Source organism: Ascaphus truei, chromosome 4 (genome assembly GCF_040206685.1).
Source record: "Ascaphus truei isolate aAscTru1 chromosome 4, aAscTru1.hap1, whole genome shotgun sequence".
Classification (NCBI taxonomy): Eukaryota; Metazoa; Chordata; class Amphibia; order Anura; family Ascaphidae; genus Ascaphus; species Ascaphus truei.
Genome location: NC_134486.1, coordinates 188,270,897 through 188,286,381, shown reverse-complemented (window position 1 = coordinate 188,286,381; position 15,485 = coordinate 188,270,897). Strand labels below are relative to the sequence as shown.

At 42.4% G+C, this 15,485-nt stretch overlaps 1 protein-coding gene across 6 annotated transcripts in view; it reads right to left on the bottom strand.

The window, feature by feature from the left end:
- Nucleotides 1-15,485, bottom strand: part of PDE10A (phosphodiesterase 10A) — a 938,782-nt gene that overhangs the window by 143,583 nt on the left and 779,714 nt on the right. For all 6 annotated transcript variants that reach the window (XM_075596713.1, XM_075596710.1, XM_075596711.1 and 3 more), the window contains one exon: nt 2,108-2,263. In XM_075596713.1, coding sequence (XP_075452828.1) covers nt 2,108-2,263 — 156 coding nt within the window. The remainder of the gene's footprint in view (nt 1-2,107; nt 2,264-15,485) is intronic.

Below are 15,485 nucleotides of genomic sequence, written 5' to 3'. Positions count from 1 at the left end.
GCCCCCCGGGTGGGTAGTGGGTGAGGGTGGTTAGGCCTCACGAGTGGGTAGTGGGGGAGGGTGGTTAGGCCTCCTGAGTGAGTGGTGGAGGAGGGTGGGTTAACCCCTTAATTACTATAGTGGTTAATAACCGCTAAGGTGTTTAAGAGGTTAGGGGACATTATATTGGCTCTTTTTATTCTTGTGTATATTTTTCAGCTGTGGGGGCCTCGAAGACCCCCAGGGACCACCTGAGGGCCCCAGACCCCCGTGGGAACCACCCGAGGGCCTCAGACACCTGTGGGGCTGACCTGGGAATCCCCAGACACCTGTGGGGCTGACCTGTGGACCCCATTTGGGGCCCACGGTGACCCTCGGAGACCACCCGGAGACCCCCAGACCCTGGGGTACTGGTGCACTGTGGGATCTGCAAATATTTACCGGGACCACTGGGGACTCCCGTCGGCCTGGGGTATTAAGCCTGTATGTAAAAGAATTAATCATGGTTTTCTGGGGGGGGGGGGTGCAGGGGGTGGGTGAGTTATGTACTGTTTATTAAATATAGTAATGTTTATTGTGCGGCTGTTCTCTGTATTGTTTTTATTGTGGGTAATGGGGGTGGATGAAGGGGGTTTTGTCCCCAAGGGAGGGTGGTTAGGCCCCCCCGGGTGGGTAATGGGGGAGGGTGGTTAGGCCTCCCGAGTGAGTGGTGGGGGAGGGTGGGTTAACTCCTTAATTACTATAGCGGTTAATAATCGCTAAGGTGATTAAGGGATTAGGGGACATTATATTTTTTATTCTTGTGTATGTTTTTCAGCACCGGAGGGCATGGACGGTGATGAGGATGAGGACGGCCTTCATCGTTGCAGCCGGGCAAGGGTGAGTGCAAGATGTATTTATTTTATTTATTGTGATTAATGTATTTGAAATGGGCAAATGCATTATTATCCATATGTGGATAATAGTAATTTTGCCCATTACTGTATGTGTTATGGGGCGGGAGGGGGGGGTTGTATTTAATTAAAAGTATTGATATATTTTTAATAATAGTGTGCTGGAGCAGGGGGTCTCCTGAGCTGAATTGATTTCTGGCTCAGGCACCCCCTGCTTCCCGAGTTACAGGCCCCGGTATGGGGTGCCGGTATCTCCTATGCAAGGAAATGTCCCGATCACGTGACGCTGGAATCCAAAGTATAGGAGATACCTGCACCCCATAAAAGGACCTGTATCTCGGAAAGCAGGGGGTCCCCGGACCTCAAACCAACGCGGTTCAGCTCCGGAGACCCCCTGCACATCTACACTATTAATAAAATATAAATGTAAAAATATTTTTTATACACTGAGATTTCCGCAGAGAGAGGCGGATCTCACTGCTGCAGCAGACAGGTTTCACCAGGCGAGCCCTTATTGGCAGGGCAGGTCATCTCGCCACCGGCACCTCGCCATGTTTGCTCAGGCTGCTCTCACAGATATTCGGGCCTTCCTGCATACCATGAGAGCAACTCGGCAAAAACATGGCGAGTTCCAAGCCCTGCTGAAAGTCCATTAGCGCCGTTTACAGCATAGGCCCCACAGTGTTTTAAACTAATACTTCAGTACTTAGCGATATGTTTTTAATTTGAACTAATTCATTGATATTTGAAACTAAGATTTCAGGAGTTCTACTCTCTTCCTCAGGCCATCAATAAGAAAGTTTCTCTGAGTTTAACATGAATTAAGTAGAAGTAGCCATGTTAGCTTGTCCTAAAGTATAAATTGTCAGATGTAATAATCAAGATAACAATGGAAGACAAGATGATGTAAATATTTTTTTATTTGGACTCTGTCAAACTCAAAGTAGAACCCCGAAAAGCTTGGCCAAAAATATAAATTATTTGTCCAAATAAATAAAAAATAATGAATGATTCATTTATTTTTTAACTAATGTATCTGGACTAACATACTGTATTCCTGTGTTTGTTTTGACTGTGGACAAACATTTCTAACACCACATACTAAACATATAACACCATAGCTAAAAAAAAAAACAGGTGAATAGATACTCACAGAAGTATTCCTACATTTCTATATCTTATTTAACCAACAAGGTAATTTTGTTTAAACATTAGCACACATTCAGTATCCTTACCTGCAGAACAGACACAGTCTGGGAGAAGTGGTGTTGTTCCATTGTTGATGAGGAATACAAAGCTGCTAAAGGGTGATCAAATTTCTGTAGGTAGCTGTTACTATAGCCCCGGTGGTCCAAATCATGGCACAAACATGCAATCAGAAGTCCTTTCCTCTGAAATATAAACAAAACAAAATAATCTATGTGTATATTTTTTAAGCTATTTGATTCATGAACTTTGTGTTATATCTAATACACAACTGTACAAATCTTTCCCTGTTACAATGGTACAACATTTCTGGGGATTAGTTTAAAATAGATTATGTATCTGAAAGATCATAAATGGATTAATACTGCATTTTCTCATAATTCATAGTTGTGGTAATCCAGTCGTTTGCTCATTACAAATATCTGCATTCCAATGTGAAAAATAGTGTGTACACAAAATATTGTAGGATTTAAGCATTCAAAGTAGCATTAGTTGTCATCTCAAGAAGTTTGAAATTAATAGGCAGATGCATTCCACAAATGTCAAGAGAGAATGAAGCTTGAAGGATAACTACAGATGTTGTGACCTGTTCCCTACCGCATCACGGGACAAAAGCATGGCCAATTCGCAGAAAACTCTGCAAAATGGTAAACAGCAGGCTGTAAAGGACCATAAGTTAAACACAACGGGAGTCCTTGCGTTTGAATGGGACTCACGCTGTGTGAATCCTACTGGGTTCCACCTGTCTGTAAGAAACACACAGTAAGAGATAGACTGAATCAGTCACTCTACCTGCGCGCCTCTAACAGGCGATCGCAGGGATTTTATTTTAATAATACAGTATTGCAGCAGGAGGTCTCTGGAGCTGAACCACATTGATTTCAGTTCTGGGGACCCCCTGTTTCCCAAGTTACAGGTCCCGTTATGGGGTGCTGGTATCCCGGTGGCCATGTTTAAATTCTCCCATGTCACAGTTCAGAAATTCGGCTGGTAGTTCACTAAATCATCTTGGGTAATCTGCTGCTGCAGTGACAGCCACAGTTCTATGAGGAAGATCATGTGACCAGGCAGGCACTAGATTCAATTGGTTCACTGCTAGAGAGGGCAGAACTGAAAAAGGTGATGCTGTTTCAGAAGGGGATGTGACTATTCATATGGTTGCTATAGAAAAAAAAATGCCTGTTACATAAGAATATGTTAAAAATGTCTTTAACATTTTGTTTTTAAATGCTACAAGTATTTTCTTATACAGGCAGTCCTCCGTTATACAACGCAATCCGTTCTGGAAGTAGCGTTGGATAGTGAAACAGTTGTAAAGTGAGTCCCATGTTAATCAGTGGCAGTTAACGTTGGATAACGCATTCAGGCATCGGATAACGCATTCCGGTGTCGAAAAACGGCCCACAAGGTTGCATTGTAAAGCGTTGGATATGCCATTCATTGTAAAGTGAAACATTGCATAGCATGGACTACCTGTAGTATAGAATGGATTTATTAAAAAAAACACCCATACTGTATATGATATTGCTTGAACTGCAACTGGGCGGTGACTTTGACAATGCTGTAGTGAAAAACAGTGATGTATTATTTTTTTGTGCTGCTTTCACACTATTGTCTCCCTAAAACAGGGTTCTGAAACTCCAATCCTCAATACCCCCTAACATGTCAGGTTTTAAGGATATCCCGTCTTCAGCACAAGTGGTTCAATCAGTGTGGCTCAGTCGAAGATCCTGCTTCAGCACAGGAGTCTCTGCCAGTAACTCAGTTAAAGACTGAGCCACCTGTGCTGAAACAGGGATAGTTTTGAAACCTGACCTGTTGGAGGGTTTTGGTGACTGAAACCAATGGAGTTCCAGCAAAACAGAAACAACATATATATATATATATATATATATATATATATATATATATATATATATATATCGACCACTATATATATATATATATATATATATATATATATATATATATATATATATAGTGGTCGACAAATCACCCAAAAATCTACTCGCCGAACCAAAAAATCTACTCGCCATCTAGCCCCGCCCCTAAAAAAATAAATAAATTGAATAAATTCCTAGTAAGAACATTCATTTTTGACATAAGTTTATTTATTGTATTACATTATACTACAATTAGTCCTTGTTACGTGTGTGTGTGTGTGTGTGTATAAATGTCGGATCTAGGAGAAAAAAAAAGCCAGATATGAATGACTAGTTTCCGTAACCAGTGTCTGGATGCCCCCACTTCCCAATATCTAAAGCAGCAATCCCGTCTGGGATCTTACCTGATCCGCAATCGCTCGATGTCCAGGTACCCTCATTCCCGCAATGTTATATGTTGGAGGGGAGACGTTACCCACCTGTCTTCTGGATTAGGGGGGATTCCGATGTCTCCCGTGTGAAGCTCGAGTCAGATCTGGAAGAAAGCAGTATAGGTTATTTATTTTGGTGTACGTATAGGGCAGTTAAGATATATATAGGGTAAATAAGATATCCAGATCCAGAGTGTGAGAGAGAGAGTGTGGGTGAGAGAGAGAGACAGAGAGAGTGTGGGTGAAAGAGAGAGATAGAGAGAGTGTGGGTGAGAGAGAGACAGAGAGAGTGTGAGTAAGAGAGAGAAAGAGAGGGGGTGACAGAGAGAGAGACAGGGTGAAAGAGAGAGGGAGAGATAAAGAGAGAGAGACAGAGAAAGAGAGAGAGGGTGACAGAGAGAGAGACAGGGTGACAGAGAGAGAGACAGGGTGACAGAGAGACAGGGTGACAGAGAGAGAGAGACAGGGTGACAGAGAGAGACAGAGAGGGGACAGAGAGAGAGAGAGGGTGACAGAGAGAGAGAGAGAGAGAGAGGGTGACAGAGAGAGAGAGAGAGGGTGAGAGAGAGAGAGGGTGACAGGGAGAGAGAGAGGGTGACACAGAGAAAGAGAGAGGGTGACAGAGAGAGAGGCGGGGTGACAGAGAGAGAGGGTGACAAAGAGAGAGAGGGTGATAGAGAGAGAGAGTGTGACAGAGAGAGAGAGCGAGAGAGGGTGACAAAGAGAGAGAGAGGGTGACAGAGAGAGAGGGTGACAGAGAGGGAGGGTCAGGAGGTGTGTGTGCAGGTGACGGTGGCTGTGGGTGGGCAGGTGACGGTGGCTGTGGGTATGTGTCTGTAAATACACAGTGTCACTCACACACACATACACACCACACAGTCACACACTGTCACAGTCACACACACACACAGTCACACGCACACAGTCACAAACGCACACAGTCACACACGCACACAGTCACAAACGCACACAGTCACACACGCACACTCAGTCAAACACACACTCAGTCACACACAGACAAATACACACACACACACACACTCACTGTCACACACACTCCGTCACACACACTCTGTCACACACACTCCGTCACACACACACACTCAGTCACACACACACACTCAGTCACACACACACACTCAGTCACACACACACACTCAGTCACACACACACACACACACACACACACACACACACACACACACACACACACACACACACACACACACACACACACACACACTTACACACAAACACACACACACACCGTTACACAAACACACACACACACCCACACTCAGTCACACACACACACACTGGAAACGGAGCCGCTCATGGGAGAAAGAGCGGGTGATGAAGTGCTCCAAATCCCGCAAGACTACGCGGAACCGGCGGGAGACATCGGGGAGACCCATGGGGGGGGCATCGGGGAGACCTATGGGGGGCATCGGGGAGACATGGGGGGGGGGGCATCGGAGACCCATGGGGGGGCATCGGAGACCCGTGGGTGGGCATCAGCCGCATGTGGGGGGCCATCAGCCGCATGTGTGGGGGGCATCAGCGGCATGTGGGGGAACAACGGAGGGGCATGTGGGGGGACAATGGAGGGGCACGTGGAAGCATCGGAGGGGCATGTGGGGCATGGGAGAGGCATGTGGGGGTATGGGAGACGCATAGGAGGGACATGGGAGAGGGGGTGGTTAGTATGTTAGAGTACTTACGTGCTCAGATGTGCTCACGAAGGCTTGAAAAGGAATGCGAGCTCATATAGAGCCTGGATGCGCGCCAAAAAAAATTGTCAGTGTGCCAAGTCGCGTCACACAAATCAAATAGGAGGATTTATTTATTTATTTATTTTCCAGCGCGAGCAGGAAAATTACACAAAAAAAAACATGTGCGCTGCTTGGGCCAATAGGACGTCGCCACAATGTCAAATCCACTCGCCCGTGTCATGCGGACGACCGGATTTGTCAAACACTGTATATACATACATACATACATACATACATATATATATATATATACCGTATATACATATATACATACATACATATATATATACATACATATATATATACCGTATATATATATATATATATATATTTTTTTTAATAGTTATGATGGGTGAAAAAGGCAACAAAAAACCTCCACCATTAGCATATAGCCAATAAAGAATATCACTTGTGAGCACAGTCACATGTCTTAGACAGGTCTGCACCCCTGCCTTTCAACAATTGTCACCTAGTCACTGCCGTGTGCGCATGCGGCCCTTGTATATAAGGGTTGACTAACCTCAGCCAATTATAAGTGCCGCGCGCGCACGGCGAAGCGCACACGGACACTATATAACAGCCCTAAGACAGGTCTGCAACCCTGCCTTTCAACCATTATCACCAAGCATACAGTGCTCCCACTGCAGCAAGGGATTCTGGGAAATGAGTGCATATCCTCCATTCCAGCCTACTGAGTCAGTTGGGCCGATTCACTAAGCTACTGTACGTTAATTAGCGCTGAAATGGGTTACATCGCTCGGCCGAAAAAGGGTGAAGCCATAAGCGCTATTCACTATGGCTGTTTGGCGCGTTTTCGGCCTGCCTTGCCCAAAAGGGCCATATCACGCGATCACCTTCTTCCCCCCCTGATATCGTGCTTAAAGTTAGATAGCACGATAACTATTATAAACAAAGCAGCCTGTAAGAAATGCATGGAGACGCTGCTACTCAATGCACGGCTCTTACAGGCGATCGTGCTGTACAAATATGATTTTTAATACTAATGTACATGAGCAGGGGATCTCCTGAGCTGAACCGCATTGGTTTCAAGTCCCGGGGCCACCTACTTCAGGAGATATAGGCCCCGTTATGGGGTGCCGGTATCCCCTGCAGAATGTAAATGTCCCGGTCACGTGATGCGGGAGCTTTACAAGTGCAGGGGATACCGGCACCCTATAACGGGGCCTATATCTCCTGAAGTAAGGGGTCCTCTGACCTGAAACCAATGCGGTTCAGCTCAGGAGACCCCCTGCACATCTACACTAGTATTAAAACACCAATAAACAATAATTCATTACTGTAGCGGATAGCCGCTATGGTAATGAAGCTGCATTAAAGTACATTTTCATAATAGTGTGCGGGAGCAGGGGGTCCCCTGAGCTGAACCGCATTGATTAATGGCTCAGGGACCCCCTGCTTCCCGAGTTACAGGCCCCGCTATGGGGCATCGGTGCCAGTGTCGGCGCCATCTTTATAGCGTCCAAGACGCGACGTGGGCTCTATAATGATGGCGGCGACACTGGCATCCGATGCCCCTTACCGGGGCCTGTAACTCGGGAAGCAGGGGGTCCCTGAGCCACAAATCAATGCGGTTCAGCTCAGGGGACCCCTGCTCCCGCACACTATTAATAAAAATACATTAAAGCAGCTTCATTACCTTAGCGGCTATCCGCTAAGGCAATGAAGGGGCTAAGGCATAATAGCATGTTTATTGGGACAATTGCCCCCAATAAACATTGCTATATACAACACACATCCCCCACGGCCCCTAACACATACACACTACAGTAATGGGCAAAATTACTATTATCCACATATGGATAATAATGCATTTGCCCATTAAATATACATTAATCACAATAAATACAATAAATACATTTTGTACTCACCCTTGTCCGGCACCCACGATGAAGGCCATCCTCATCTTCCTAACCGTCCATACACTCAGGTGCTGAAAAATATACACAAGAAGAAACAGAGCCAAACTAATGTCCCCTAACCCCTTAATGACCTTAGCGGTTATTCACCGCTACAGTCATTAAGGGGTTAAGCCACCCTGACCCGATACCCACCCTTCACCCATTTATTTGTACAGTGGCTAAATCATGTATATATATATATATACAGTATATGCATGATTAACCAATATACAAATAAATGGTTAAGGATTTTTGCATGTGCATGTCATTTGCATGTCTTAGACAGGTTTGCATCCCCGCCTTTCACCATTATCACCCAGCACACAGCACACAGCACTTCCACTGCAGCAAGGGATTCTGGGAAATGACATGCAAATGTACACATTGTCACCTTTTCCTTCAAAACCTTTTTTAACATGGTTCCCTATAGGCTTAAGCTTGCTACATGGTCACAGCTTTAAGCACAGCCAGGGTTAAGATGCATAACCAGAAAACCCACCCACAGACAGCCGTTTCGACCTTAATGTGTCTCATCAGTGTGGGGTTGGTTAACTGGCTATGCAATGAAGCAATGAGGAGGGGGTTTACCATACTTAGTCATTAAGGGGTTAAGCCACCCTGACCCGAAACCCACATATATATATACACATGATGAAGCCACTGTTCAGATAAATGGGTGAAGGGTGGGTTTCGGGTCAGGGTGGCTTAACCCCTTAATGACTAAGTATGGTAAACCCCCTCCTCATTGCTTCATTGCATAGCCAGTTAACCAACCCCACACTGATATATATATATATATATATATATATATATATATATAAAAGACAGAAATACAATGAGCGCAACCACACTGAAATTAGTAAATAGAATAATTACCACATGTAATGGAGGGTATACACCCTTACAGTCTAACTTTCCCTGACTCAGTCTGCAGCCAAAAGGTCTACCGCTCCACGGGCTGGTAATGAAAATTTCCAAAGAGAATGACCTAGGCGCAAATGGAGACAAGAAAAAACAAACATAGGGTAGTATGTTCTAACAAGTAAACCGCCAGAAGGTATAATATGCACTCACAGCGTATAGGATAATATCAAGCCTTGTATCCACTCTGGGATCTGGAACAATTATATGATGAGTCTGGAACAGCTGGTCATCCACAGCAATTGCAATCTCGAGCAAAGATACCCATACAGGAAGAGAGATAGAACACAAATAGCGTAACACAGTTTATTAAAATTATTAATAAAAAATGACTATAAGTAAAAGACTCACATTCTGTGAGATATCATAAAACTTTTGAGAATTCTGAGCATCTCACACTCATTAGAAAAGGGTAGTAACACTAAGCAGATTTCTTCAACAGTCCTTAGTCTGTAGATTAGTAACCAATAGGGAAATGAGTCCAGGTTGTAAATAGCACACACACTTGGTGTCTCTACTGTTCCACACAGTCTCCTTGTGTGAGCTGTCTCTTTCCGTGGTTATCAGCCTACATAGGTCTATCTCACTGCACCTAATGTGCGTATAGTACTCACGGTACTTAAAGGTAGGTGCTGTCCGGTTTCACATTTAGTAAGTTTTTACTGTTTTCCCACGAAGAGTTCTCAATCTTCCTCCGGTCACTCACGTCTCCTGGGGACACTCCGTGCCACGTGACGACACGGTGACGTCACTCCCTCTCGCGAGACTTCGTCCGGTGGGCTGTGGGAGCGGGGCCTCAATCCTCTGCGCTGCTAGTCTTCCTGCAGGCAAATAATGGGACAAACGGCCACCGGCACCTCTTGGCTGCTGTCTGCTGCTACTCCTGCTGAATACACTGTGTTCACTGTCTGTAAACCACGCCCTACGCGTTTCTCCGTTAGGCTTCGTCAGGGGCTGATCATCAGGTGCCGGTGGCCGTTTGTCCCATTATTTGCCTGCAGGAAGACTAGCAGCGCAGAGGATTGAGGCCCCGCTCCCACAGCCCACCGGACGAACTCTCGCGAGAGGGAGTGACGTCACCGCGTCGTCACGTGGCACGGAGCGTCCCCAGGAGACGTGGGTGACCGGAGGAAGATTGAGAACTCTTCGTGGGAAAACAGTAAAAACTTACTAAATGTGAAACCGGACAGCACCTACCTTTAAGTACCGTGAGTACTATACGCACATTAGGTGCAGTGAGATAGACCTATGTAGGCTGATAACCACGGAAAGAGACAGCTCACACAAGGAGACTGTGTGGAACAGTAGAAACACCAAGTGTGTGTGCTATTTACAACCTGGACTCATTTCCCTATTGGTTACTAATCTACAGACTAAGGACTGTTGAAGAAATCTGCTTAGTGTTACTACCCTTTTCTAATGAGTGTGAGATGCTCAGAATTCTCAAAAGTTTTATGATATCTCACAGAATGTGAGTCTTTTACTTATAGTCATTTTTTATTAATAATTTTAATAAACTGTGTTACGCTATTTGTGTTCTATCTCTCTTCCTGCATGGGTATCTTTGCTCGAGATTGCAATTGCTGTGGATGACCAGCTGTTCCAGACTCATCATATAATTGTTCCAGATCCCAGAGTGGATACAAGGCTTGATATTATCCTATACGCTGTGAGTGCATATTATACCTTCTGGCGGTTTACTTGTTAGAACATACTACCCTATGTTTGTTTTTTCTTGTCTCCATTTGCGCCTAGGTCATTCTCTTTGGATATATATATATATATTATAATATATATACTGTATATGCATGATTAACCAATATTAAAATAAATACTGTACATGCCAAAATACAAATCTCTCCCAATATCAAACAGCACCAAGCAAAATCAATATCTAAGAAATGCAAATAAAAACACTCAATTTGACAATGTGTACATGATACAATTAATCTGTGCACCACATATTCTATGCCAACCAATGCTCCAAATCAAATACACTATTCCAAACAAGATACAAATACAATCATTAAAGAAAAACAAAGCATCTCAATACAATTAAATTACCATCAATTAATCTAATCTCCAATCAATTACAATCCAAATCAATTACACACTTCAAATCCTAAAAGCAAACCATTGTGAAAAATAATCTATGTCTAAGTAACCATCACACTAAATCTAGCTTCCAAAAATAAGTCAATGAAATAATCTATAGCAAACAGCCTTTAAATAAACATTTGAAAAAATGAAATGTAGATTAGAAACACATTTTTACACAAAGCAGCAAATTGCAATTCCAAAAAACATCAAAACAAGGCAAGCAAACAAACAAGTTTTTATTATACCTGTATGTATGTCCATCTATAGTTTACAGACATAAATACAGGTGCAATAAAAGAGCATCAAAAACAATTGAATAACATTAAAAATCAACATACAATACAACCACTGACTTGTCCTGTACGTATGTATATCCATAGTGACATACATAAATTCAGGGCAAATAAATGGACATTAAAAAAAAATGGACGTCATGAAATTTTTTTAAAAAAACCTGTAAAATAAAAATAAAATACATTTATTTTGTTTACTTACCATTAGATGAACCACTCACCGAAATCAAGGGGAACCGGAAGCTCTCGAACAAGTAATCCAACAACAGGAACCAGGTAACCATAAATAAATAAACCCTTACAATCCACAAGTGTCTGTATCTTCTTTCTTCTATTTGTAATCCATAGTGGGGGTCTTCTCTGTCTTCTTCTGTCTTCTTCCGGGTCTTCTTATCTTCATCCGCCACGCCCTGATCTTCTTTCTTCCATAGGAGGTCTTTCCTCCTTACCGTCTAGCTTCAAAATGAGATGACATAGGCTTTTATAAGCCTATGACGTCACATTTTCGTCATATGGTTCTCACGGTCCTGATTGGGCCATGAAAACCATGTGATTTGGCCGGAAAAAAAAAATTGATGACGTCATTTAAAGGCAATGACGCCAGCCAATCAGAATGGCTATGCTTCAATTGCCTTTAAGATGACGTCACCTAAATAAACATGGCCGGCCTCACATGGTATGGTAGCCAATCAGAGTTGGGATTGAGTTCCCACGCAATAATGGAACAATGGAAGCGCCTGCGGCGCCGAAAAGAAAAAAAAAAGCCTGTGTCTGCACGCGGTTTAAAAATACCCGCGGTGGCGGCCGCTTTAGACTAAAGGTCGGCCGCCACTATACATACAGTACAAGTCAGTGGTTGTATTGTATGTAGATTTTTAATGTTATTCAATTGTTTTTGATGCTCTTTTATTGCACCTGTATTTATGTATGTAAACTACAGATGGACATACATACAGGTATAATAAAAACTTGTTTGCTTGCCTTGTTTTGATGTTTTTTGGAATTGCAATTTGCTGCTTTGTGTAAAAATGTGTTTCTAATCTACATTTCATTTTTTCAAATGTTTATTTAAAGGCTGTTTGCTATAGATTATTTTATTGGATTATTTTTGGAAGCTAGATTTAGTGTGATGTTACTTAGACATAGATTATTTTTCACAATGGTTTGTTTTTAGGATTTGAAGTGTGTAATTGATTTGGATTGTAATTGATTGGAGATTGGATTAATTGATGGTAATTGAATTGTATTGAGATGCTTTGTTTTTCTTTAATGATTGTATTTGTATCTTGTTTGGAATAGTGTATTTGATTTGGAGCATTGGTTGGCATAGTATACATGATGCACAGATTAATTGTATCATGTAAACATTGTCAAACTGAGTGTTTTTATTTGCATTTCTTAGATATTGATTTTGCTTGGTGCTGTTTGATATTGAGAGAGATTTGTATTTCGGCATGTACAGTATATCCTTAACCATTTATTTGTATATTGGTTAATCATGCATATACAGTATATATATATATATATATATATATATATATATATATATATATATATATATATATATATACATACATATACATACAGATGAAGCCACTGTACAAATAAATGGGTGAAGGGTGGGTATTGGGTCAGGGTGGCTTAACCCCTTAATTACTGTAGCGGTTAATAACCGCTAAGGTCATTAAGGGGTTAGGGGACATTAGTTTGGCTCTTTTTCTTCTTGTGTATATTTTTCTGCACCCGAGTGTATGGACGGTTAGGAAGATGAGGATGGCCTTCATCGTGGGTGCCGGACAAGGGTGAGTACAAAATGTATTGATTGTATTTATTGTGATTAATGTATATTTAATGGGCAAATGCATTATTATCCATATGTGGATAATAGTAATTTTGCCCATTACTGTAGTGTATGTGTTAGGGGGTGGGGTATTTTTTATAGTATTGTTTATTTTTTGGGGGCACACCATTGGTACTGCTGGCCCGCGGGGACCCCCGGATTCCCCCGGACACCCGTGGGGACCCCCAGACACCCCCTCGGGGACCCCTGGAAAACCCCGGACCCCTGTAGTCCTGCGGGGATCACCCGGGGACCCCCGCGGGGTCAGCCGGGGACATCCGTGGGCCTGTTGTATGGATGGTGTGCCTGCAAAAAGGTAAACAAATAAATATTTTCTAAGTCCAGATCCTTTTGTGCCTGCCTTTAGTTGGCGCGTTTGTTAGGCGCGTATTTTAAGGCCGATTCACTTAGCGCTGCTTAGTGAATCTCCTGTACTGGCAAAAAGCAGCGCAATAGCCTGATCGTGCGCATTTTGCGCCGAGGGCTGAAAAAAGCCCCTTTAAGAGCGATAAAGCGCAGTTATCACTGCATAGTGAATCTCACTGCAGCCTTATCGGTCTTAAATGGTACTTTGCGCTCTTAAAGCCACTTAACGGAGCTTATTGAATCGGCCCCATTGACTCTGTCACTATATATATATATATATATATATATATATATATATATATATATACACACACAGCATGAAGTATTATAGTACTACCCTCAGACTCCACTTCTGAATATATGAAGAATTTAATGAATCTTGTTGACCTAGGAGTGGCTACAGAAGTTCTTTCCAGGGAAGAGATCAACCTCTTCATCATCAACCCTCACCCTGTTGTCCCTATCTTCCATCATCTCCCAAAGATCCATAAGACATTGGTCGACCCTCCTGGTCGGCCATTTGTCTCCAGCATTGGATCTTTGGGAGATGGACTTTCAAGATATATTAATTATTTTTTACAACATTTTGTCAAGAGGCTTCCCTCATTTATTTTGGACTCAGGAGATTTAATGTCAAAATTAAAAGACGTCCATTGGGACAACAAATACATCTGGGTCACACTAGATCTCTTTGTTCTGTGATCAAACACGGCCATGGATTGGCAGCTTTTCGCCATTTTGTGGAGAATCCATAAACTTCTATTTTTCAATCCACTTTTATTCTGGATGCTATTACTTTTCTTCTCACTCACAATTTCTTCACATTTAATCACAAATTTTATTTACAAGAAGTAGGCACAGCTATGGGCACAAGTTTTGCACAATCATACGCAAATCTTTTTATGGGGTGGTGGGAATCACAATTTATATTTTCTAGCACTAATCACTTTCGTAATATTATTTTTTACAAAAGGTTTATTGATGACCTGATTATTATTTGGGACGGTGACACTACAGTAGAACACTTCACTGCTTCATACAGTATGTTAATAATAACACATACAATTTAAAATTCACGGATAATTTTAATTTTCACCACATCAGTTTCTGGATCTCCAATTGTATATTGATATTCATAACAAATTCAAACAGATGTGTTTAGCAAAATCAACTCCAGGAACACATTTCTAAGGGCGGACAGCTGCCTTCCTAGTGCAGTTATAAGAGGTATACCCAAAGGACAGTTCCTCAGACTGAGAAGGAACTGCTCTACCATGGGGTGCTTCCTTACTCAGTCTGAGAAGATGGGCCAACGGTTCCTCGAAAGAGGCTATCCAATTGACAACCTTAGAGAAGCTTTTGAAGAAGCACTTTACACGGATAGGTCCTCCCTTTTTTCCAATAGAAATGTCTTTGACATCAGTTGATTCCAACATTAGGAGTTATAAATGGAAATAGATGGGTAAGAACAATTCTACAAGTAATTCCCCTTTGTTTAATACACAATTTAATACGTAAAAGCAGTAATTGTATTAAATCTATTATTTATAAACATTGGTGGATTCTTAGTATGGACCTGATTCTGCGTAAATATGTGGAACCGGGCCCTAAATTAGCTTTTAGAAGGGCAAAAACAATTGCCTCATATATTTCTCCAAGTGATATTTCCACTCCTAAGACTAGACAAGTACCCTTCTCCACTAAGGGCTCATTTCAATGTGGCACGTGCAGGGCATGGATATTGAGGGCATGAGCTGAGGGTGCTTTATTTTTGGACGCGGCAGTCTCATACCAACCCCTATTCCCTGTAATCACAAATGGTTACCTGTTCCTTCTTTATTAAAAGTAAATAACTTTCATTAAATCTTTATTATATACTTCA